The following is a 26359-nucleotide window of genomic DNA, read 5'->3' as shown; positions in this document are numbered from 1 at the left end:
AAGAACAGTTGACCCAGCACCAATCCCTGTAGAACACCACTAGTGACAGGCCTCCAGTTCAAAAAACAAATCCGTACCACCACTCTGTCTCTTGCCATTAAGCCAATTTTGTACCCAGTTGGCAAGTTCACCCTGAATTGCATTTGATCTAACTCTACTAATTAGTCTTCCACGTGGAGCCTTGTCAAAGGCTTTACTAAGTCCAAGTAAACAACATTGACCACTCTGCTGTTCTCAATCCTTTTGGCTACTTCCTCAAACAACTCCAAGTTTGTGAGACATAATTTCCCTTGCACAAAACTCTGCTGACTATTCCTAATCGGTCCTTGCCTCTCCAAATGCATATAAATCCTATATTTCAGAATCACCTCCAACAGCCTGCTAACCAACTATTCACCTCTACTGTTCCATTAGCGCATGCCACAGGGAGGAATCAGGAGAGGATTGATTTTAAGACCTAGTTGCTAGTTTCTTTCAATGCTCTTTAAACACTGTCTGCTGGACTTTATCCTTCTTGTTATCTATCTCATTGATTCTGATACAGATCACAACCACTAGATTGTCACTCTCCCATCTCCCCCACACTTCACCCCACCCCCCATCATCATGGTGCTCTGCAACTGTTCAATGACATCCTCAACTTTGGCACCAGGGGAAGCAACATGTCATTCCTGGATTCATGCCTGCACCTGTACAAAACACCTCTCATTTCCCCTAAATATAGAGTTTTCTTTTGTCTATTGCTTACCCAACTTTCTCCCAGTACAGTTAAGCCAGCTGGGTTGCCACGGTCTGACTGCACTTCCCAGAGGAAATGTTACTGTCACCAGTATTTAGATTCTGGGGACTCTGCACGCCTTAGTTGGTTTTCCTTGACCATCCGGTGGTCACCCACTTCCTCGCTGCTGACACTTCCTTAATCTATGAGACAGCATCTGTAGAAGTGTGCTGTCTACAAAACTCAAACTTGCAGATTTCTTGCATGCCAGCTGCTGCTTAAACTCTGAAGCCATGTGCTGCTCCTTTCTGTAGTACTTTCTGCTCATTTTGATTGGCCTAACTATGAGAACCATCCTAGGATTCCCAAATGTTATAGGATGTTCATTCCATGGAACTAAGGATATGGCTATGTTTATGAAGCTGTCAGTAAGTCTAGACTACTTTGCTGCTATAATTGATAAATTTAGTATGTATGTCTGTAGAGGCAAAAAAACAAACTTTGTCATTTTCTCTTTGCAATAGACTGAAAACTGGTTGGTCTGTGCATACCAATGAGACCGAGAAACAGCGGCAAAATCAGATACTAACTAAGAAGGAGATTGCAGTCATCCTCGATGTCATCAAAAGAGCAGAGAGCCTGGATCTGGTTGAACAGAAGCGGATTGGGTATGAAGAAGCTGCTTTGATGGATGACAATTATTTATTGTTTAAAAAATTTGATAACCTCACCCTGCAGAGCTTTGTAGTGATAGAATCTCTCTGATGAGGTAGTATCTCACATTGCTCTCTTGTATGGAAATGAAAAATGGCATTGTGAAGGAGGACCGCTATTCAAACAATGAAAGTTTGGACTCTGCTCCTGACTTCAACTCCCCCTCCCACTCCGCCAGGGACATGCAAGTCCTGGGCCTCCTCCAATGCCAAATCCTAACCACCCTACACCTGAAGGAAGAATGCCTTGGGACTCTCCGACCAAACGGGATCATTGTGGATTTCACCAGTTTCCTCATCTCCCCTCTCCCCAACTCATCCCAAATCTACCCCTCCAACTCAGCACCTCTCACTTGAACTGTCCTCCCTATCCATCTTCCTTCCCACCTATCTGCTCCACCCTCCGTTCCTAATATCATGATTACCCCCCTTCAGCATCTACATATCATCTTCCTAGCTGCCTTCCCTCAAGCTGCAGCCCCATCCTATTCATCTTTGTTTCACCCCCCCCACCGCGCGTGTACACGCGCGCGCACACACACACACCTGAGGAGGGGCTTATGTCTGAAACGTTGACTCTCCTGCTCCTTGGATGCTGCCTGACCTGCTGTACTTTTCTGGCGCCACACTTTTCAATTCTAGTGGTGAAAGTCAATCAAGAGATTTAAAGTGATATGTAAGAGAGGAATGGTGAAGATATTTGTGTACTTCCCACCTTGTGATGTGCTAGATACTGATTCTTTAGAATTGTTAATTCATGTAAATGATTGACATTGAACTCAGGAGAATAGTTAATATGGAAGAAGAATGTGACATTTTGCAAAACATTAATAAACTTGCAGAATGGGCATGTAAGTGGTAATTTAGTTAAAATATAAATGAGTATAAATCAGTGCATTTTAGTTGGAGGAATAAGGAGGCCTTGTAATCTTTAGAAAAGATAAATCAAAAATAGTACTGAGTCATAAATTATTAAAAATGGCAACATAAATTGTAAGGGGAGAAAAAGAGTAAACATTGCACTGGGTTTTATTAATTAGGATCAAACCATGTGAATTCTGAGTATAGCTAAAGTTGTATAGTTGGATGCACTTAGAACACTGTGCAAAATTCTGGTCTCCATAATAATGCAGACATCCAAGAAGTTGATGGAAAGATTTACGAGGAGGACGCCAGAATTGGGAGAGTATAACTGTCAGAACACAGAACAGAATGGAGAGGGGCATTGTTTTCAGAATATGAAGAGGTTTGATGAGTTAGATCAGAGAAGAGTTTTCTATTTGTGGGGGAATCCGAAATTAAATAAGTACAATGAAGAAGTACAATCGGGTGAAATCTTTTCATCTAAACAATGGTTTGATTTTAGAATTCAATTCCATGAGGGGTAGTTGAGGTGAAAAGCACAGATAAATTTAAAGAAAACTTGAGGATTACATGAGGAACAAAGCAATAGAAACTATGCTGATATTGTAGGAAGAAGCTAATGTGAAGAAAAAGAAACACTAGCACACGTCAGTTGTGCTGAATGATGTATTTTTGTCATGTCAGTACCATGTAATGTTATGCAATGCTATTAGAAAGGACAAGATGGATTTCTGTCTGTTCAGAATAATATCATGGCTAATGTGAGAAAAGACCTTGAGGAGCAAAATTGAGAATTTTTCATTTCTTTGTCTTCTTTCGTCTTATTGGAAATATTTACCTTCTATTCCTCTTGGTGAGCTCAAGGAACTTTTTGGCATTGCACTTATATTTGGGAATAAACTGTTGTCATCAACCTCCTCTTCAATAGCCTTTTCATACTGCCGGCAGAGGTGTTGTTTATTGGCATTTGGGCTTTCCTGTTTCTCCACACCTCCGCCAATGCTTGAAACCCTGGCTATACAAGTGAATGTTCAGGTCAGGAGCAAATTACTGCAGATGCTTAACCTGTACTGAAATCAAAAAATGTTGAAAATCACAGTGAGTCAGGCAGCATCCGTGGAAAGGGAGCAAGCTAATGTTTTGAGTCTAGGCGACTCTTCAGAACTCCTGAACTCAGAGCATTGCCTAACTCAGTGCGATTTCCAGCTTTTTTTGGTTTCTAGTGAATGTTCAAGTTAAATGGTACTGCATATCCATATACCTAAAGACTATTAGGTCTCAAGTTATTTCTTTATTTATCGCGTGCAGATTTTCATTTAGAAAGTTCCAAGTTACTTATTGATAGGAGCTCCTGAAAAATTGTATGAGACTGTTTGATGATAAATGTTCCAAACAGAAAGTTGATCTTTTTAAAATATATTTTCTAGTCAACCTATTCAGTGATGCTACAAGACACCTCTGGAATATGAACCGAGGTCGCCTGGCTCAAAAACAGGGACACTACCGCTGCACCACACTTTGTTATACTAGGTCGAGTGGTTTCAGTTAATTCCCTGATTTTACAAAGCCACAGTTTGAGCGTTGCAGATCCAGGAAGACACTGAGCAGAAACTAAGTTTCTCTCAGAAACAAGTTAAGAAAAAACCAGTATGTTCCATTGGTATTGGTGACTTTGTGGGATCAAGTTATTTATATTGTTTGCTCACTGCAAAGACGTGGGTGTTCTAGACCTAAACCAAAAGAAGAATAGAAATACAAAAGAAGTATATTGTAACATTAAAAATAACTTGCTTTTTGAGAAGCTGCAGTTATGCAGTAAATTTATTTCAGTTTCTTTTTGTGATTTAGTCGCCTTGTTGAACGTTTAGAAAATATGAAGAAGAATGTGATGGGAAATGGTCTAGCTCAATGTTTGTTATGTGGAGAGTTACTTGGATTCCTGGGATCAACAGCTGTTTTTTGTCAAGACTGCAGGAAGGTAAGAAATAGGTGCCAGATTTGGTTTGTTAATCTGATATTTTTAATTTCAATTAATAAAACAGTTTAGTTGTTATTGCAGTCCTGTGGTGAAGGAGACATATGCAATGTGGCTCTCCAGATCATTGTATTTACCAATATTTATTACATTATGAAAATTAATTGAAGAACTATTATACCAGCTTAAGTTAGAAAAAAAAGATGATTTGGACATATAGAACTAACAGATTGAAATGTTCATTTCCATTCACAATGTGCAGTACTGTTTTTTTTTTTGGAAATTCCACACATTGATTTTCTAAGATTTGTTAACAAAATGTACAGAAATGAGTATTTCTTTAGTACAGTTGACAATGAAGCAGATAACTTCTGACAATCAATTTGTCTCCAATGTGCCTGTTGGATTGTTGCCGATAACAGGTCTTGGCACCATTCGTGATGCAATCTTAGAGTCAGAATTAGAAAACCAGTAATTTGTGTTGGAAAATTACTTTCTCCCAACTATAATAGCCTGGCAGAAAACAAGATAGATTAGGAATATTTGTACCTTGTGTGCCCTTCAAAAGAGCACAGATTTGAAACTTTATATGTAGCTTGCCTGTTCCAAAAACTGTTAGATTTATATCCAAATGATATCCAGAAGTGTAACTCTCTTTTGAACAAGATGCTGTAACTAAAAGTCCCCTACAGTTGTCAAACAGAATCCTTTATTGCGATGATCATTTATGAAATCTTACATCTCTCCTTCTTCTGCATGCCTTGTTGAAAGCTCAGAGTCATAGCAAAATTCTAACTGGGGTTGAATTGTGATCTCGAGAGGTTGAAGTTGAGGCACTGTGAAAACATCCTGAGCAATTCTTGGGGATAAAAAAGCAACCAAATTGCCCAAGTTTTCTCATTACTGCAAGGAAACGTTATAAAAGAAAACTCCTTTGAAACTCATTTCCACCTGGGTCAGCAATTGTGGTAATGTTGATATTCTTCCAGACAGGAATACATGCCCTCCATGTAGCTGCACCACAGGAGTTCCAACTACATGAAAGCATTACTACCTCATTTACTGCATCCACTTTGGAATGTGAACAAGTGGAGATGCCCACTCTCGTCTCTATCCAAACTGCATGCACTTGAAAAATTGTGTTCCTTGTAAATTCACTTGTCATAACGTATACATTTTAGAACACAAAATTCAAAGAAAGTTAGAACAATTTTTGCATTCCAGAAGAAAACTGAAATGGTACAAAACAGAATTCAAAATAATCAATTGTTTTATATATATGCTAATTTAAATATTTCAAGTCTTATTTCTTCGCTAATAGTTCTGACTTGAAAGTAAGGTCACAAATACCATTGAAATAAGCCCATACAGAATTTGCTTTTTTCACATTAAACAGGCAACATGTGGATTTTTAAACATTAGTTTTATTCTATTTGTAATCTGTACATGACCTTTCTAATGCCATTGAGGATTGATGGTGTACTATTGACTGATGAGTCATCACCCAACAGATTCACCAACATTTCACATTTCCTTAAATAATGACAAAATGGCAACTGTTTGACATTTGTGTTCATTATGTTATACACTTGGGTGAATGTACAAATACATCTAATGTACATACTATATAACTAGAACATGTGAGAGATATCTGATCTCTACCTTCTCTCAATGTCTACTTGCAAAGGTGACATAACTTGTATTAATTCATTTTATACTCTGTTCTATCTTCACATTTCCCTGTGCACTTAGAGATAATTACAAATAATAGTTTTTTCCTCTCTGCATGTGCTCCTCTGATGGGATAATACAGTTCTTCAGCTCGCATTAGTGATTATTAACCTTCCATTCTCCCTTGCTACACATGAAATGATTTTTTCTCTCCTGTTGTGCTCTTACACTTAACTTTATTTTGATGAAAATACCATGAGGGTGATTAAACAGATCAGCTGTTTGTTTCCTGTGGCAGTCAGATCTTGAAAGTGGAGGCTGTCAAATACTTACAAAGTAGTGTAAATTGTTATGCTGTTATAAGCTAACTTCTGAAACAGGATTTACACATTGAGCCTATGTCCAACAGAATGTGGCGCATGTTGAGTCAGGATATCTGATCTAAAGAAAAGATTACATACTTGGGTATAGTATTTATATTTTTTTTCTCCAAATCCACTAATTTTCTCCTTTAGAAATTGGTGACTATTTGTTATTGGCTAAGTTTGACATGAGGGCAAATACCAATAAACTACTCTGTAAATTCTTTAACAAAAAAGTACCCACAGACATAGAAAGCCATGAAAAACCTATATGTGTAAAACCTTCAGTATCTAACAGTTCACCAGTTCCAAAAGCTGAATCAGAAATGTTGAAGTTCAAGTGTATTCAATCCACCTGGATGTTACAGATATTATATATTGCAATTGCTGGTCTAGCAGTGTATAAAGTGACAAGCTAGTCACAATCCATAACTGAGTCTGACCTCAGAGACATAGCAGAAACTGCAGTAGACTGTTCAATTAACATTCGCAGATCTGAATATGAAAGAAGAATGGTACACTTCACTTCTGATTTAGTAGAGTTAAAATCTCAGTTCTGTGCTGTGGAGAGAAAAATGAAAGTTCATGAAGAAAAGGTTGAATACCTAGCTCAGGATAATTCTGGACTTGAGAGAGTCACCCCTGAGATAATGAAGCCTTTTTAAGATACCTCTATTTAGCTCACAAGGACGAATGTAGAACTTTGGGTGGCATGGTGGCACAGTGGCCTCATAGTGCCAGAGACCTGGGTTCAATTCCCACCCTCTGTGTGGAGTTTGCACATTCTCCCTGTGTCTGCGTGGGTTTCCTCTGGGTGCTCCGGTTTCCTCCCATAGTGCAAAAATGTGCAGGTTAGGTGAATTGGCCATACTAAATTGCCCGTAGTGTTAGGTGAAGGGGTAAATGTAGGGGAATGGGTCTGTGTGGGTTGCTTTTCGGAGGGTCGGTGTGGACTTGTTGGGCCGATGGGCCTGTTCCAACACAGTAAGTATTCTAATCTAATCTAATCTGAAGTGTAAGAAGGGAAGATGAATTAACTGTAAGTTCTATATTATTAATCCAATAAAAATTTCCCAGTTTATATGAGAGTTCAGGCTTACTAAAAATGACTAAAGAAATATTGATTTGAGCTCTAAGCAATGCTGGAGTAAATGACAGAATGGAAATAAATTGGTGGAAGTACACAGTGAACACAACAAGGAGCTGCAAATCGCTCATGACTCAGACTTTCCAGAAATAAATGCCAACAGTAACATTTTAGAGAAAGATGTTGCCAGGGCTGGAGGATTTGAGCAATAGGGAGAGGCTGAATATGCTGGGGCTGTGTTCCCTGGGGTGTTGGACGCTGAGGGGTGACCTTACAGAGGTATATAAATCATGAGGTATGGATAGGGTAAATAGACAAGGTCTTTTCTCTGGAGTGGGGAAGTCTAGAGGGCACAGGTTTAGGGTGAGAGGGGACTTATTAGAAAGGGACGTAAGGGGCACCTTTTTCATGCAGAGGGTGGTGTGTGTATGGAATGAGCTGCCAGTGGAAGTGCTGATGGTTGGTACAATTACAACATTTGAAAGACATCCAGATGGGTTTATGACTAGGAAGCATTTAGAGGGATATGGGCCAAGTGCTGGCAAATGGGACTAGATTAGATGAGGATATCTGGTTGGCATGAATGAGTTGGATCGAAGGGTCTGTTTCCGTGCTGTACGTCTCTATTACTGAACTAAGACATGGAGGAAACCAAACAACCACTGAAACAGCACGTGGAAGAGGTCCAATATTCAAAGAAAACAAGGAATTTAGAAATTGATGAGGCTGAACAGTTATTATAATTGGTTATGAAGGAGAAAATATAACAGACCAACTAAAGGCTAGAACCTTCACATTAGAATTACCTTGAGTGCAAAATTTGGCTCTCATGTCAAGCAAGTTCTGGAATAGCAAATGCATCCATGAAAGTAAAACTTGGTAATACAAACAGAATCAACAGGCAATAACATTGATGACTGTGGGGGACAATTAATAACACATCCATAAAAACACACCATCGTGAATTATGAACGTATCAACAAATTACCCCCCTATAGACTGTAGAGATTCATAATCTTTCTTCCATTGTAAATAATTAAATGTCATTTTTGTATAAACTCCCTAACAGCACTCTGGGACTACTTGAACCCAATAAACACAGCAGTTAAAGAAGGTAACCCGCCACCACTTTTGAAAGGCTAGGCCAAGCCAAGCCAACATCCTGTGATTGAATTAAAAATATCTCCCAAAACCAGCTTGTGTCCGATGAAGAGTTCAAACATTGAGTCAGCAATCATTTTCTGAATCGTGGGTTGATTAGGTGGGGAAATAAAAATCATATGCTCGTCCTTTTAGCATTACTGGCAATCCCCAATATATTTCAGTACTTGTGATGACTCCAAGGTATTCACATCCGTTCCCAACATGGCTCTGTAGTTAAACATTTTCTTAAAATAAACTGTATTTAGAAGTTATTCTGCATGGTTAAGTAAATATACTGTTGTTGGTAAAAGTAAAGTGTACAGAAATTTTGTTAAATGTGAAAGAAATTGAACTTTGATGGATAATAAGATTTGGTAGCATGAGGAGGCAGAAATTTGTAAAAGGTTTTCCTGGATCAGATCATGGATGGAAAAGCTGATAAATACAGATGTGGAATTCCTTGCTATGTCAGTCACTTACTCCTCTGCAGTTCTTGATGTGCACAAAATTTGATTACTCATGTGCTTTGGCCAAGAATGATGGCTGTGACTGGCAGGTTGAAGAAACTGCGATGACAGTTCAAACTGAACTTAAATGTTCAGTGAAGACTGCATTCAGTGTGGCACAGAAATGAGACAGGGTCTATCTATTTGACTGTCAACTTGTAAATTTCAGTTTAGATTTGCATCATCAAACATGTCCGTTTCAGATGTAGTTGTCAGAAATTAAAGATGTCTTTCTTGCATTTAGAACTATTATTGTAACTCTATGCTGTTACGTTCCAATACTTAGCCCATATTCATCTATCACATGATAATCCATGTCTTGTCACAAATTACTTTTTATTGCTGTAACAGAACGATGAGGTTCACAGGTGTACATAGTTATATTTGCATATTTGTGTGTATGTGTGTCTGGTTTTATTCTTCGAAACTTTAAAATAAAATATGTTGTATCAGTTAAGTACCACAGAAGTTAGGACTTAAGTGCAGAATTGACTTTATCCCCTGTGCATCTTTAAAATCCAATTTGAAATTTAAACCCAATTTTGTTCTAATCCACTCAATTACGAAGAGATTAATTCCAAATTTCCAATTGCTTTCTTCATTGCAATATCCAAGTTTGAAACTAATTAATTATTTTAGGCAAATACAGAAGCATGAAAGGGTGATCAGAGAAGAAAAAGTGAGATGGTCATGCTTCTAAAATGTCAGTAGCTGAAGAAGTGGGGCTGGATGAGCCTCCAATAAAGCATGAAAACCAGGCAGGCAATGCAAGCATTCCCTGGGAGTGTGGCATTTGCAAACAAATATTCAGCATAGTATTGTGTGCAACAATAACTCAGGGCTGAAAAAAGGGCTCTTGTGGCATGGTGATAATGTCTTTACTTCTGAGCTGGAGGCTCAAGTCTCAGGTAATGCAGAGGTGTATAACAGCATGTCTGAACAGGTTGCTTAGAAAATATCTACCTCAGGGCAGGGCAGCCACAAGCAAATCCATGGCACTGAGAAATGCTCAGATGAGGAAGAGGATGTGCAAGAAAGTATGAAATGCAGTTGTTCATTGTTTTTCTCTATCAGGATTATTTCTCATTTTGAAATACTTGGAAGAATATTATGTCTTTTTCCACTTCTTTCTTATGTGTTGATTAAACTTACCCTTGTGAAACTATTTTAAATCTGTATAATTTCAATATGATTGAAATGTGATGTCCTTTAAGCTTTGTTGGCTTATATTCAGAAATGTTGTTCCAACATAAATAGTTTTAAGGCTTGTTAAAATCTTCAAATCTTTACATTGATTTTCTAATCTGCAGTTCATTTGGAGTAACTGTTGATCTGTATTAAATTATTGAAATAAGACTTTAATTTGCATTTATTTCTTGTTCTGTAGTGACTTACTGCTTTCAAACTTTTTATAGTTGTTTATCTTGCAAAAGCTCTCATCTTGGAAAACGTTCTAATCTTTTATAATTTCTTATCTTTTAAACTCTCTTGTCCTTTTTTATCTTATCATCTTAAAGCTTCTTTCATTTTTTTCATGACTATTTTAAAAATCTATTTTCTGTTCAAAGCTACTCTGTTTTAAAATTCTGTACTCATATATATGCTACAGTGAGGAAACACGCCATTTGGCCCAACAAGTCCACACTGATTCTCCGAAGAGTATCCCACCTGGACCCATTCCCCTACCCTCTTACTCTACATTTCCCCTGATCAGTGCACCTAGCCTACACATTCCTGAACATTATGGGCAATTTAGCATGGCCAATTCACCTAACCTGCATATCTTTGGACTGTGGGAGGAAACTGGAGCACCCAGAGGAAACCCACACTGACATGAGGAGAATTTGCAAACACCCACACAGACAGTCACCTGAGGCTGGAATTAAACCCAAGCTCCTGGCACTGTGAAGAAGCAGTGCTGACCACTGAGCCACCGTGTTGACCTGTAGCAGCATTACGTTTTACTTCTCTTGTTTGCAGGTGCACAGGTGATTAATTCACACATAAAAAAGATCTCTGACTTATTAGTTAAACATCACAGCTTACAGCAACTGCTAAAGGGAAAGTAAACTGTTTTTCCAGGCTTAAAGTAGTTTTTTTGCTGCAGAGAATGGAGACAGCTTCTGAGCCTGTGGAGATCAGATGACTTCTCCCAATCTAGCTCTCAGCCCCATTTGCACAGTTGTTAGCAGGCCAAGGCTTTTGTCATCAATAACTGGTCCTCAGTCCACAGACTGATCAGCTACTTGTTGCTGGCTGAATATCCATTTGTGCACAGCCCTTGGCTCCAGCTTATCTGCAAACCATTTACCATTGTTTGAACTAGCTGTGCTGTGTAAACAGTACTTAAAATGAGTGTCAGGTTATTTGCACTCAAAAACAGCAGTAGTTCCTCAGCACTCCTTTGTATTTTGAATCAGTTTATTTCCCATTTCAATCCATAATCAAAAAAACCAGAAAAATAATTTTAAAATAGTCTTTGCACTGGGAATGGCTTGTGCTCTATAAATAAACATGTCCTTAACCTATCTGTTTCCACACAACTACAACACTCTTATCTACCCAAATGTGGAATGAGGAAAATTGTCAAGGAATGTTCTGTGTGCAAAATGGCTCGACAAATCTAACCCAATCAATTACTACCCTCTCGATGTACACCTGATCAATAGCAATGTTTTAAAAGGGGTCATTAACTATGCTATCAAGTGATACTTGCAAAGGAATAATTTGCGAATTGAACATTCGACCAATAAAAATTAGGAGAATTAACTCTCCACTAGTGGGAATAATACTTAATCAAGGTTATTTGACTCAATCATAGGACATCACTGCAGGAATTCCTCAGGATAGGTTTCTTGATCAGACTATCTTCAGTAACTCTTTCAATGATGTTCCTTCTGTCATAAGGTCAAAAATACGAGGTTTGTTGATGATTAGACGTTTTTAAGCACTGTTATGTCTCTCGGGCACTGACACCATCAATGTCAAAATGCAGCAAGACCTAGACAATATCCAGGACTGGTTTTATAAGTAGCCAGTGATATTTGCATAACACATGTGCCAGACAATGACCATCTCTAACAAGGCAGAATTTAAATGTTGCCCCTTGAAATTTAATGGCATTACCATTGATTAAGCAATGTACTGGGAGTTACCATTGATCTCCAATAGAACTGGACCAGCTGTATAAATAGTGTGGCTACCTGAGAAAACCAGAGGTCTCAATTTCTAATTCTCGAAAGTCTGTCCACTGCATGGTACAAATCAGAGTGCAATTGAATGCTCTCAACTTGTGCATGGGAGCAACACTGAAGAACCTGATGCCATCCAGACTCACTTGCTTTGCATCACGTCCACAAACATCCACTTCTTCAACCACTGACACTTAGGTTGCTGCAGCATATTTTGTAAATTGTACACACTGCTGCTACTATCAAGACACCTTTGATAGAAACTTCCAAACCTGTGATCTCTACCAGTTAGAAGAATAAGAGTGGGAGGTACATGACAATGCCAAAACTTGCAACTTACCCTCCAAGACACATCCCATCCTGACTTGGAAGTATATTACTATTCGTTCACTGCCATTAGACCAAAATCCTACAACTTGCTAACAGCACGTCAGGTGTATCTACACCATATTGCCTTCAAAAATTCAAAATGGCAGCTCAACATTATCACCTCAAGGGCAATTAGGGATGGACCACCAATGCTAGCCTAGCCAGTGATATCCACATGGCACGGCCAAGTCATCCAAAAATACCTTGATAGTCTGATCATAAATTTTGCCTATTTTAGTTTACTTTAGCTATATTATAAGCAGGTACCTGAATATTGCTTTTAAAAATCTGATCGATGTGTAATATGCCAAAATTGTAATGCCCTATGTTTTTCATGTCCTCATTATGCTTGTATTAACTATATCCATTTAGCGAGCAGGTATGGCTTGTGTACATTCAAATAAAAATAAATGAGAGAGCCTGACTCATAGAATCAAATTATTGTGAATGTTACATGAAATCAATGGTGTGTTGAACCGGGATTGTGTTTAGAGGAAAAATGGCATTGCCTAATAGTGGTTTGCTGCAGTCTGTTCTCCTAAACTTCTGAACATGTCCGGAATGCTAATCACTTAGTGAAGCTTTCATCTGCTCCTGTTCACAGCAGGGTGAGCTGTTGCCTTTTGCAGAGAAGTGAAGTGAGCAAAGAGGATGCAGATATTCATATGTTTTGCTTTAACACATCGAAGTAATCATTGCTGGAGGATGCCCTGGTTCATTTAGCAGTTCTATTAAAAATATTGCCTTTAATCATTGTTGATTTAAGGTAAGAATAAAAGTAAAAATACTAGGAATGTGGGTCTCTCTAAACTTGTATATGATGCAAAAAATGCTGCCAGTATTCTCCTAAAGCCTGATTGGCTCCTGTAAAATTAAACTATACCCACAGGTGTGTGTTATATGTTATATAAGAGTTTGTCCTGACATTGCCAATGAGAAATATCAATATAAGTTGAGGATTATATTATGAAAACTTGGCTGTAAATCAAGTTTCAAAGTTGGCAGAAATTTAAACTATTCTATCTCGGTAAAGCAGCTGTCCTCTTAAAGCACTTTTGAATTTGTGGCATTCTTGGACTATTAATTCATATTTCCATAGAAATAGTTCAGACTTATTGCAATCAGGAAGGCTGATAGATGGACACCTAATTGCCAGTTTCATAACACCATTTTTCTATTTGATCCCAAGAGTAAATTTCAACAGCATTACACAACACCTAGATAATTGCAACTTGAATGCAATTTCAGTGAATCCTCGTTGAGTGTTATGCTATATCAAATAATTGGTAAATGATCTGTAACGATGAAGAGAAAACTGCTTTGAAGAGGTAGCTAGGATATTTTAAAAACAAAATTGTACATGCAGAGCCTAAAACAATTGAGAACTTTTCTAGATATATATGTGTACAGGTATGAACACAAGTGTTTGATGTGTAAAGCATTGAGCTGCTGACTCCCCAGGATTCTCCTGCAGTGTTCAGAAATTAAATATTATTCAAGAAAACTTGATGTAAAAATGTAAAGGATCTAATGGATTTCATCTTTTTCATTTTCTTTAAATACCTTTTATTTATAGTTGTAAAAATATTGGTGGTCAGGAAAGAAAGTATAGCTGGCTGATTCTTGACTGAGTGTCAATTGGGTATGGAAGAGTCTGTTTACCTTCTGGTTGGTTGGTGAATGTGATGAGCTGTGAGACTGGTTGTGTTAGATGATCAATAACTGGATGGTGGAAGCAAGTTGTTTGGAAATGGAAGATTGAGTGACAGTGCCTGCAGAAAATTGCTAACCACATAGAGTTGTCAATGTGTATCAGTTTTTTTAAAATCCAACATTATGAACAGAAGTTGAATACAATGTTCTTCCAGTAGATGGCACTTGATCTTCTCCTTACATGAGAATTATTAGAAATCATTTTGGCATTTTGTTAGTTCTTAAAAATCAACATTAACTCTTTCTTTTCACCCTGGATTTTCTTTCACTATTGACGTCATAGTATTGCAATTTAAAGCTCATTATTTTGTATTATCTTACATGAATTATATTTTGTATATTGATTAGAATGAAGTGTTGGTGTAAGAAGTGTCTTTATAAGTAATTGAATGATACCTCAAATCTTGTGTATGGTAGAAAGGTAAGTATGCTTTTGTGTCAAAGAAAGGGTACTAAATCAAAATTTATTATCACTGATGCTATCTACTTTTAATAAAAATACTTGCCCTGCAGGCAGAAATTAAGAAGTTTGGTAGCTGTTTGAGTAATCCAACAATGTTGGTGAATCTTATTTTGTTTTGACATTGAACAAGAGCCCATGATAGATATTGAACATTTTTCTATTTGTAGGTATAGCAAGCATTACTGGATGAAGGCCATTTACTTTTCAATTGCAGATTTGAAAAGTTGAGTGCTGGCCACATCATTTTATTAATAGTCCAGATAATTGCCAGTGAGGTTGGTGGAGAGTAGTGTGGTGGGGGCCATTGAAGATGTGTTGTCAGATTTTTATGAAGTCCTCCTGAGGTTAGAAGCAGTAGCCTAAAAGAAATTTAACAATTACTAATACTTAGAATACCTGATATGCACAACAAATGTTAAACATACTATTGAACTTGATCTTGTGAAATTTTAGTTTTGAACTGTCTCTTGGTTTATGAACTTTTATTGAGTCATGAGATTGCATTAGACCTGCCCCAAACAATCAGTCTCTGCATCACTGTACAATTGTTTCAAAACATGTGTGTAAGATTGATGTGGCATTTTGCAGCATTTTGTAATTAGTTTTGGAGGTTGCCCGTCACTCATAGATTAAACAAGAAACTACAAGTAGCCTTAGCAAAGGAAACAGCAACAATCATATGTTAGAATCTTGGCAGTCATGTATAATGCAATAATAAGTCATTGTAGCTTAGTGCTTTCAGAGATTTATCATAGTCTGAACATGATTGTGCAGAGTATATGGTTTGTGGGTAAAGGTCAAATACAGACATCTATCTTAATACAATCAGCGACTGAAAGAGAACAGACCATTCTACCCACGGTCTTAAATGTTTCTAATTTAATTACAGTAATGGCTATTTAGGATCATAGTGCTTTAATAACTAATTTAAAACCTGCAGCAAAAATGTTTTAATATCTGTTTCTTAGCTTTGTGAAGCATTGGTCATTAAGAGATATAAAATATGTAGCAGAGAAAATTATAGTCATAGTCATAGAGATGTACAGCATGGAAACAGACCCTTCAGTCCAACCTGTCCATGCTGACCAGATATCCCAACCCAATCTAGTCCCACTTGCCAGCACCCGACCCATATCCCTCCAATACCTTCCTATTCATATACCCATCTAAATGCCTCTTAAATGTTGCATTTGTACCAGCCACCACCACATCCTCTGGTAGCTCGTTCCACACACGTACCACCCTCTGTGTGAAAAAGTTGTCCCTTAGGTCTCTTCTTTATCTTTCCCATCTCACCCTAAACCTATGCCCTCTAGTTCAGGACTCCCCGACCCCAGGGAAAAGACTATGTCTATGTCTATATGGCTCCAGGGAAAACAGCCCCAGCCTGTTCAGCTTCTCCCTATAGCTCAAATCCTCCAACCCTGGCAACCTCCTTGTAAATCTTTTCTGAACCCTTACAAGTTTCACAACATTATGTTGAAGGGTTTGTGCCATTTTGTGCAAACGGGTTGCATTTGCAGTTTTCTTGAATTCTTTGCAAATAGAAGACAAAACTGGATTAAAAGGCTGAGATGTCTACACTTCCCCTTCTTTATAAAGGGCATGGGACTAAGAGACTACTGCCTCTCATGGACTTGTTTCTTGATGCTGCATCAAGATGGCTGACGTGTCAGAGCTGTCCTCATGCAGTTTGCTGGTGCACCATGACAGACCTATAGCTAATACTTGCTGCAGTAGGCTTGCTTTGTTGCCGGAAGAACACTAAACATTTTTCAAAATGTTTTCAGTCCTGCTGTTGAACCCAAGAGAGTGAGAAAAGGGTAAGCGCCGATGAGCTATTAGGTGGGAAATTTTACCAAATGGTATAAGTCCCTACTTGGGACTAGTTTAGCAATTTTCACAGAGGTAGCTGGCTGATGGCTGTGTCTAAGTTGGCCATCCAGTTCAGGTGCTGTAACAGTAGAAGGGGACACTTCATTTTTCTGTCAGGTCTAAGAAGGTGGTTACCACCAGTTAGAGAAAGTATGCCTCCAGTGGTGGTGCCACTATTGCCAGTGGCCCCTTCTGTGAGTCTTTAGCTTTATGGACATCCCTTTTCTCCTGGAGGCTGGAGAATGGATGGACCCTTCCCTCATGACAAACCACCACTGGCAAGGTACTACTCTCTTCAACTGGCTTTTATTCGTTAAATTGACAGGATGTGTCAGGATGATGTGCCTTCACTAGCATTTTATCAACTCCCACCAATGCCTGCTATATGGAGGCTAGATAGTGTCTCTGTGTTCCTTTTCCTGAAATTCTGATACTTTGACATGGTGGGCTGACAGATGAAGGGATAGTTGAGGAGCAGGAGATGAGCATTGCTCTTAGCTATCTCTGAACATGACATGTTTATTAGATTTTAGTGAAAAGATTATGAGGTTGAGTTTTCATTCTATGTAGCTTCTTTTACCTTCAATCACAGAGTGGAAGAGATTATAATTGTACTTTAGTAAGAACAAGGAACAGAAAGGCATGATGATCTGATACCTAAGAGCTTTCCTGAACTAAGGACCAGGCTTGCATCCTGCATTTCAGCTCCTTTCCAAGCTGCTGTGAAGCCGATGCAGACCAGGTTTGCTCCTCCAGTGGCTTTCTAGCCAAGTACATTTGTACAGGCAATGGAATAGTGCCTTATGCTTTGTTGGTAATGGTCAAGCTTTGGGAAGACAGACGTCGAGTAACCCCTTCCAGAATTTCTAGACTCTGACCTACTCTTCTAGCCATAGTACTTGTGTGACTGGTCCAGTTCAGTTTCTGGTCAATGGCGACCTCCAGAATATTGATTATGGGAGAGTCAGTGATGGTAATTTAGTAAATGTCAAGGCGTGATGGTTGGATTCTTTCTTGTTGGAGATGGTCATTGCCTGGCACTTAATGTGGTGTGAATGTTACTTGCTAGGTTTCAGCTCAAGCCTGGATGCTGCTCAGGTCTTTCTGTACGTGAGCACTGATTGATTGATTTATTGATTGATTGATTTTAGCAAATGGTGCTGAACATTGTGCGATTATCAGTGAACATTCCCTCTTCTGAATGTTTGGTAGATGATTGATAGCATCTAACGTGATTGGGACTATGATGCAACGTTTGGGAAATCTGCAGTGACGTCTTGAGACTGAGAATGATTAGCCTTCAACAAATACGATCATCTTCCTCTGGGCTGGGTATGATTCCAGTGTGTGAAAATTCTTTCCCTTGCTTTCCATTGACTTTTAGTTTTTCTATGGCTCCTTAGTGCCGTGTGCAGTTGAATGTGATCAAGATGCTAATGACAGTCATTCTCACCACACCTCTGGAGGTCAGCTCTTCTATGTTGCATAAAATCATGGAATGAAGCAGCAGAATAAAACATTTGAAAAATTTACCTAATCCACTAATTCTGCTCCTCTCTTCTTTCCCCAAAGTCTGACATTAAAAAATGCAAATGATAGCTCAGTGTCTTGATCAAAATGTTTCCTTGAAAGCTATGGTTTCACCGTAAAGCAGGAAACTTTTAGGATTTTATGTCTGAACAGATCCTGATGGGTTTCTAAAAGAAAATTGAGGTGAAGTTTAATTTGGTAGCTAGCAGAAATCTTTGCTATGCTGAGTTAGAGGGTATGCTTGCACCAGTAGAAATTAATCTTAATTAGTGGTTTTTTTGTGAAGTCAAAATTCATGTTAACTTATTGAAGTTTGGACTGAAGGGTCTGTTTCTGTGCTTTTCATTTTGAACTTAAATACTCTGACCTAGGGACATTATGGACTGACACAAAAATGTATGAATTATCTAGATTTCTTCAAAAACATCTGTTTTCTTTTGATCTTTTCTGTATGAGCCTGTCCATAAATGTTGCATATACCTTTTAGAATAATTGTGAGTTGAACCCAGGTCTCCTGGCTCAGATGGTAGGGATGCTACCATTCCACCATAAGCAATTGCTTTCTTTTGCAACATATAATTGAACCCTTCATTTGAAATGCCACTTAACAACTACTAGCATCTTCATATCAGGTGCTTTTAAGTAACCAAAGAATGGAACTATTATTTCTAAACTTGAGGCCAGAATTTACATTTGTTATCTTTTCAACTTCCTTCTTTCCTCCCAAGGGACATTCATTCTCCCTCAAATGTTTCAGGGTATTTACATATCAACATGGGTGATTATTTGAATGCACAGGAATTTAGTTGTGTGTCTGTAGCTTTAACTGTCAGTTTGTCTGTTTTTTGTAAAAGGAGAAGTTAGATTATAAAGCATTCTTTTGAATGTGAAGACCTCACATTTATAATATTTAGTGCATTTTTCAGCTAAATGGCAGTGATTGTAATAGTTGGGAGTCTCAACTGTTTTCTCCTAAGTGTTTCATGCTAAAGCAAAGAGGTAAAGATAATATTCTTAATAATACTGTAACAAACCGTAAAAAATTGGAATAAATGTTTAGATAATCTAATCTAATCTGAAATATTAAATCCTATACATTCTTCTTTTGTTTCTTCACATGCTTGTTTGAAAGGAGAGCATACTGAGATAGAAAGGAAGTGTGTTCCTTCCCTCACATCTCTAAGGTTTCTGAGCATGCGGTATTTTGTATAAGTCAACAGCATAACGCAAGCCATAATTGGAAATTTCACTCATAACAGCCATAAGGATGGTTGCTGTGTGAAATTAAGATGTCATACTGGTGACAGGTGGATTTTAAAAAAATCTAATAATGGAAATTTCGGCAGTCTTTGCACCACACCCCCATGTGGTAACTTCTGAATACGTTCAACCTTTGACTGCAAGTGGAAGGTTTACATTCCTTAGCACTGACAGTTCTCAACATATTATAATACTACCAGGAAAAAAATTGACCAATCCCCACACTTCTAATGGTGATTGAGGTGGACAGGAGGAAAGAGAAGCCGAACAGAATTTGACTTTAGAAGCAAACCATGAAGAGAAATACAATTGTGATTTGTCACAGTGAATCTGAGATCTAGGTCTTTTTTTTCAATATTCAAATACAAGTCATCTGTGGCACCAACCTGCAAGCAGTATTTTTAAAAACTTCAGAACCTGGTGTGGAATCATATAGGGGTCTGAGTGATGTGGGACTATAGCGAGATATGTTCCAGAATTGGGTGTGAAATCCAACAAGGAACATCCCTATGATGAGATCACCTTGGTCTATCTTATATGCTTTTTTGCAAGGAGCGTTGTGAGATTCTTGCCTGGCAGTGGCAAGTTGCCAGTTAACAACAATTAATGCTTGTTAAGCTCCTTGTTTGCGAACCTGACTCTCCTCATTAATATTCTGCTTCCAATCTTACCAAACGCATTTAACAAATGAGCCATTGTGGAAGCCTGACATGGAATCCAGAGCGTGTCCCTAGCGGATTCAGCTTGTCGCTTCCTCTGAATGAATTTCCATGTTGCTGATGACCAAACAGTAGCCCAGAATCCATGGACAGTAACCTCTGCTAAATCATCTTCTGTGGATATTGGCGTCTGACATTCAGCGAACCCTTGCCACTATCCTGGCACCTTTCTGATGCACTGGCAGTGTGCCCTTTAAGCTCAGACTTGCCTAGCAAAGCATGGCTGCAATGGGTACAGTTACCACACAGAGACAGGCACCCAGACCACGACTTGGACCAAGTTGCCTACTAGGGCTGCTGGCTTGCTGTCTTAGATTGCAGTCACCTGATATCTATCAGTGGGCCCACAGCATACAAACTCTGCTTTATATTGCATTGTGGTGCCAATATCCACAGTCCAATGACCAGGCACCTGCGTGTTGCTCAGTGGTTCTCCGTTTAGGGCGCACATATATCTTGTCAAATGGTGGTGTGTCACATCAATGTCACAGCTGTACCATGTAGTAGCAGCACTTGTAATTGCAATGCATTTGATATAAGCAGTCAGCCAGGTTTCAAAGTCTTAGGGGTGTAATCTTCAGTGACATTCAGGGAGGCATACGTCTATCAGGGTGACCTATCCAAGTAAATCAAGAGCAGCCTCCAGTTCCAGTTCAGACTTCACATGCCCAGTCAGGGTGACTTTTCACAGGGGTGTTCTGTGCCTCTGTGCTTCAGTGAATGGGTCACATTCAGCCCTTTGTCTCCATAAGGCGCAGACCAGGAGGGAGAATCGTTGTGGTACTGGGCGTGAGTAATCACCAGTCTGAGACCTGAGCAGGTCTCGGCTAGTGCTGGCTGATCAGGTCGCTCAAGAGGGTGGGCCACAGTTGTCTGGTCAGGTCCATCCACACAGAATAAGGCAGAGGTAGAAGTGGTTCAGGTTGCAGTGGGGCCTGGCAGGTTCAGGCTAAGGCTGATAGAGGACTATTTGTTGTTGCCTTCCATTATGAAGAAAATGGAAAGTACATACTGGGGAAGGAAACAGACTCTAGTTCACTCAGTATAATTGGAGTAAGTGAGCTGACATTGTAAGGGGACTGCAGCAACCACCAGTCATTGGGTTTTTAAAGGGAAGGTCCATGGCCAGAAACCCATGGACTAATGGAAGGATGTTATACACAGTGCCTACTCCCTAGCCAACCTGCAGCATTGACCCTTTCTGTGTCTTGAACCTTCCTAGCACAGCAATTGCTAGGGCATTCATCAAGAACTAGTCCTGGACAAACAGACACCTGAACAGTAGGGAATGTTAAACAGGGAGTACCTAAGATGTTAGAATGACTCAATGTCATGTACACACATTCCTCCCCTTGCCCTAATATGATGTATTAGGTGCTTGGTATGCACCCCCACCCCCCTTTGTGTCTCAGTAATAACAATGAAGTGATGCCAGAGGGTGCAGCAAAGTATCTGGACCTTACACAGTGCCACGAACGACCATTTGAATGGTGGAAAATAAAGGTTTATAATGCATTTGTGAGGTATTCACAGAACGATGCCATCAATGTGTCCTCAATATATTTTTCTGTTCTCCTCCCTCCTACTACATCTTAGTGGCCCCCAGTTCCACAAATTGCTGGAGGGAGGTTTCTTGGTAGTGGAACCCATTGGCCTATATGTTTATATGGCTCTTCTCTTCTAGACCACCAGAACCTCCGGGTCCCTGTCAGAAAACAGGGTGCCAACTTCCCCTTCTCAGCTATCTCCCCCAGCTCTCCCAAACCAAGCAGGTCAGGTTTCAGACACCAGCTTGCCTGCAGGTGCACAGCAAACTTTCTAAGATGGCATGGATGGAAGCGATACTGGTATTCAGGTAAATGGCTGATGAGTTCTTCTGGGACGGTGTGTGGTAAGATGGGGTGGAAATTGGACATGTTGCATGGCATGGGGGTGAGAACAACAATGAATGTGGTCAGTTCATGAAGGTATGATAAGAAAGCTCACTCAACCTTGCAGTGAATATCCCTCCAAAAGACTTCATGCAACCTTTTGCCAAGAAACCATAACATTCAGGCCTTGGACTTCATTGGTAACATTTTCAGGCTGACTGTTCTTTTCAATGGCCAAACTTCAGGGATGATTGCAGTTAACAAAGTGAGAAAGTTTATGAATGTTGGGTCACAGTTTTATCAATTTGCATTGGAGATTTGATCACAGAAACTCAGCAAATAGAATGATTCATTGAGCAATTTGATACTGGACGAAAATAGAGGGTGGTTAGGTTAGGAGAGAGAGGTGCAGGGATGGAATGCCGGCCACCTCGCTGGATGTTCTGCATCTACCCAAAGCAATCTCATATTCAAAAAGCATGGGTACCCAACAAACATAGTCCACCGATTTCTCAGTAACAAACCCAAACAAGCAGACAAAACACCTCTAGAAACCCTAGCTAATCGCCCCTACATGAAATACATCTCGGAAATGAATGCCAGACTACTCAGACCTCTTGGCATCATAGCAGCCCACCAACACACTAAAACAGCAGCTAATGAACTTGAAAGACCCCATACAGACAACAAGCAAAACTAATGTCATCTACAAAATACCTTGCAAGAATTGTAACAAACAATATATTGGACAAACAGGCAGATAACTAGCCACCAGGATACATGAACATCAACTAGCCACAAAAAGACATGACCCATTCTCACAAGTATACAGATGAGGAAGGACACCACTTCACCTAGGACAACACATCCATCTTCGGTGAAACCAAACAGGGACACGCATGAGAATTCCTAGAAGCATGGCATTCCAACCAGAACTGTGTCAAATAACACATTGACTTGGACCCCATTTACCACCCTGTGAGAAAAAGAACTGGAAATGACATCACCAACCCAAGGAAACCTAAACACATAAATAGAAAGCAAGTCACTAAACTAGAGCTTCACCAGAAGCTCACTGATGGTGTTACCTAGTATGGTAACAAAACGTCTGAACATGAAGCTTTCAGCTCAGCGAGCAAACTTTACACCTACATTCGCAACCCCATCTCCAACATCAATATGCTCCTCTTATCCACTGGGGAGGACCTGAAATGTAAGGCGATGGACACATGGCAAAACGAGTTAAAAACAATGACTGCAGATGCTGGAAACCAGATTCTGGATTAGTGGTGCTGGAAGAGCACAGTAGTTCAGGCAGCATCCAGGCAGCAGTAAAATCGACGTTTCGGGCAAAAGCCCTTCATCAGGAATAAAGGCAGTGAGCCTGAAGCATAGAGAGATAAAATAGAGGAGGGTGGGGGTGGGGAGAGAGTAGCATAGAGTACAATGGGTGAGTGGGGGAGGAGATGAAGGTGATAGGTCAAGGAGGAGAGGGTGGAGTAGATAGGTGGAAAAGGAGATAGGCAGGTTCGACAAGTCCGGACAAGTCAAGGAAACCGTGCTGAGCTGGAAGTTTGAAACTAGGATGAGGTGGGGGAAGGGGAAATGAGGAAGCTGTTGAAGTCCACATTGATGCCCTGGGGTTGAAGTGTTCCGAGGCGGAAGATGAGGCGTTCTTCCTCCAGGCGTCTGGTGGTGAGGGAGCGGTGGTGAAGGAGGCCCAGGACCTCCATGTCCTTGGCAGAGTGGGAGGGGGAGTTGAAATGTTAGGCCACGGGGCGGTGTGGTTGATTGGTGCGGGTGTCTTGGAGATGTTCCCTAAAGCGCTCTGCTAGGAGGCGCCCAGTCTCCCCAATGTAGAGGAGACCACATCGGGAGCAACGGATACAATAAATGATATTAGTGGATGTGCAGGTAAAACTTTGGATGTGGAAGGCTCCTTTAGGCCCTTGGATAGAGGTGAGGGAGGAGGTGTGGGCACAGGTTTTACAGTTCCTGCGGTGGCAGGGGAAAGTGCCAGAATGGGAGGGTGGGTCGTAGGGGGGTGTGGACCTGACCAGGTAGTCACAGAGGGAACGGTCTTTGCGGAAGGCAGAAAGGGGTGGGGAGGGAAATATATCCCTGGTTGTGGGGTCTTTTTGGAGGTGGCGGAAATGTCGGTGGATGATTTGGTTTATGCGAAGGTTGGTAGGGTGGGAGGTGAGCACCAGGGGCGTTCTGTCCTTGTTACGGTTGGAGGGGTGGGGTCTGAGGGCAGAGGTGCGGGATGTGGACGAGATGCGTTGGAGGGCATCTTTAACCAAGTGGGAACGGAAATTGCGGTCTCTAAAGAAGGAGGCCATCTGGTGTGTCCTATGGTGGAACTGGTCCACCTGGGAGCAGATACAGCGGAGGTGGAGAAATTGGGAATACGGGATGGCATTTTTGCAAGAGGTAGGGTGGGAAGAGGTGTAATCCAGGTAGCTGTGGGAGTCGGTGGGTTTGTAAAAAAAAAATGTCAGTGTCAAGTCGGTCGTCACTAATGAAGATGGAGAGGTCCAGGAAGGGGAGCGAGGTGTCAGAAATGGTCCAGGTAAATTTCAGGTCAGGGTGGAATGTGTTGGTGAAGTTGATGAATTGCTCAACCTCCTCATGGGAGCACAAGGTGGCGCTAATGCAGTCATCAATGTAGCGGAGGAAGAGGTGGGGAGTGGTGCCGGTGTAATTACGGAAGATCAACTGTTCTAATTAGCCAAAAAAGAGACAGGCATAGCTGGGGCCCATACGTGTGCCCATGGCTACGCTTTTGGTCTGGAGGAAGGGGAGGATTCAAAGGTGAAATTGTTAAGAGTGAGGACCAGTTCGGCCAAACGAATGAGAGTGTCGGTGGAAGGGTACTGTTGGGGACGTCTGGAGAGGAAAAAACGGAGGGCTTGGAGGCCCTGGTCATGGCGGATGGAGATGTAGAGGGATTGGATATCCATGGTGAAGATGAGGCGTTGGGAGCCGGGGAAATGGAAGTCTTGGATGAGGTGGAGGGCGTGGGTGGTGTCTCGAACGTATGTGGGGAGTTTCTGGACTAGGGATAGGACAGTGTCGAGGTAGGTAGAGATGAGTTCAGTGGGGCAGGAGCATGCTGAGACAATGGGTCGGCCAGGGTGGTCAGGCTTGTGGATCTTGGGAAGGAGGTAGAACCGGGCAGTGCGGGGTTCCCGGACTATGAGGTTGGAAGCTATGGGTGGGAGATCTCCTGAGGTGATGAGGTTCTGTATGGTCTGGGAGATGACGATTTGGTGATGGGGGGTGGGGTCATGGTCGAGGGGGCAGTAGGAAGAGGTGTCCTCAAGTTGGCGTTTGGCTTCAGCGGTGTAGAGGTAGCAAAACGAGTCTATGCCACTTTAATGGATCTTTGAGTATGAAGAAGTTAGGAATTTGGCCCTGAAACCAACAATTGGTTGATACCACCATGAGTTAAACTGGCTTACACGTTGATTGCATGCAAATTCATATGAGTTACCTTTCTCATTCCTTTGCATACTGGAATGAGAGAGTCTCCAGAAATCATTTCAAAAATATGTTTGATTTAAATGCCAAATATAATACATTAACTTTCCAATGTGAGTGGTTACCATTTTGAAGATTAAAAATTATAATGCTGATGATTTGTATTAATAGACTTTGATTTCTTGAATAAATCAGTTATGTAAAAATTCCTTTGATCACAATGGAAGTGTGTTAAAGCTTGTTCAACTCATTTTCCTTGGCATCTAACACAAACGTTCATTGAATTCATTTTGAACAACATTGGCTAAGGCAATATTTCAGAATCACCCCTCTGCAACAAAGCAGTTTCTTCTCTAATCACTGAATTGGATATTCCACATTTTTTTTTGACAGTTTGTGTACAAATAGCATCTCATGAATTGATTACAAAACCACCCAAAGTATCAAATAGTGCAACACATGAGTGTGCATTCTGAGAAGACTTTACCACTGTCAACTCTCCACCTTTTCATTTGGTGAAAGTGTAATCCTTGAATGGTTTGTTGGGGCCATATCCAAAGCTGAACTATGGACATTAAACCCCCTGATATAATTGTATTGAGGGTGGTATTTGTTCTTCATATGATCTTATTGGTTAAATGGGATGTGATCATTAATAACCTGTGTTCTTTGTGTTGGAAATTGGGTCACCTATTCCACATTATCATTCCATAATGTCACTTCTTCTGCATTTAGCTAACCATTGCCACACACAGGTAAACTGTTTCTGCAGGATCTTGATTTTCTGCATTGGTTTACATTTGAAAATTACCATAGACTTTAATTTGTGTTCCATCAGCCTGTAGT

The 26359-nt window shown here is 40.3% G+C and overlaps 1 protein-coding gene across 3 annotated transcripts in view; it reads left to right on the top strand.

Annotated features, from left to right (window-relative positions):
* The window catches only part of LOC140491439 (rab effector Noc2-like), a 168701-nt gene that overhangs the window by 71346 nt on the left and 70996 nt on the right, over positions 1–26359 (top strand). For all 3 annotated transcript variants that reach the window (XM_072589609.1, XM_072589608.1, XM_072589610.1), the window contains exons 4-5: positions 1243–1386; positions 4144–4273. In XM_072589609.1, coding sequence (XP_072445710.1) covers positions 1243–1386; positions 4144–4273 — 274 coding nt within the window. The remainder of the gene's footprint in view (positions 1–1242; positions 1387–4143; positions 4274–26359) is intronic.

The sequence above is a fragment of the Chiloscyllium punctatum genome, chromosome 19 (assembly GCF_047496795.1).
Source record: "Chiloscyllium punctatum isolate Juve2018m chromosome 19, sChiPun1.3, whole genome shotgun sequence".
Taxonomy (NCBI): domain Eukaryota; kingdom Metazoa; phylum Chordata; class Chondrichthyes; order Orectolobiformes; family Hemiscylliidae; genus Chiloscyllium; species Chiloscyllium punctatum.
This window is presented reverse-complemented; position numbering and strand designations above follow the sequence as displayed.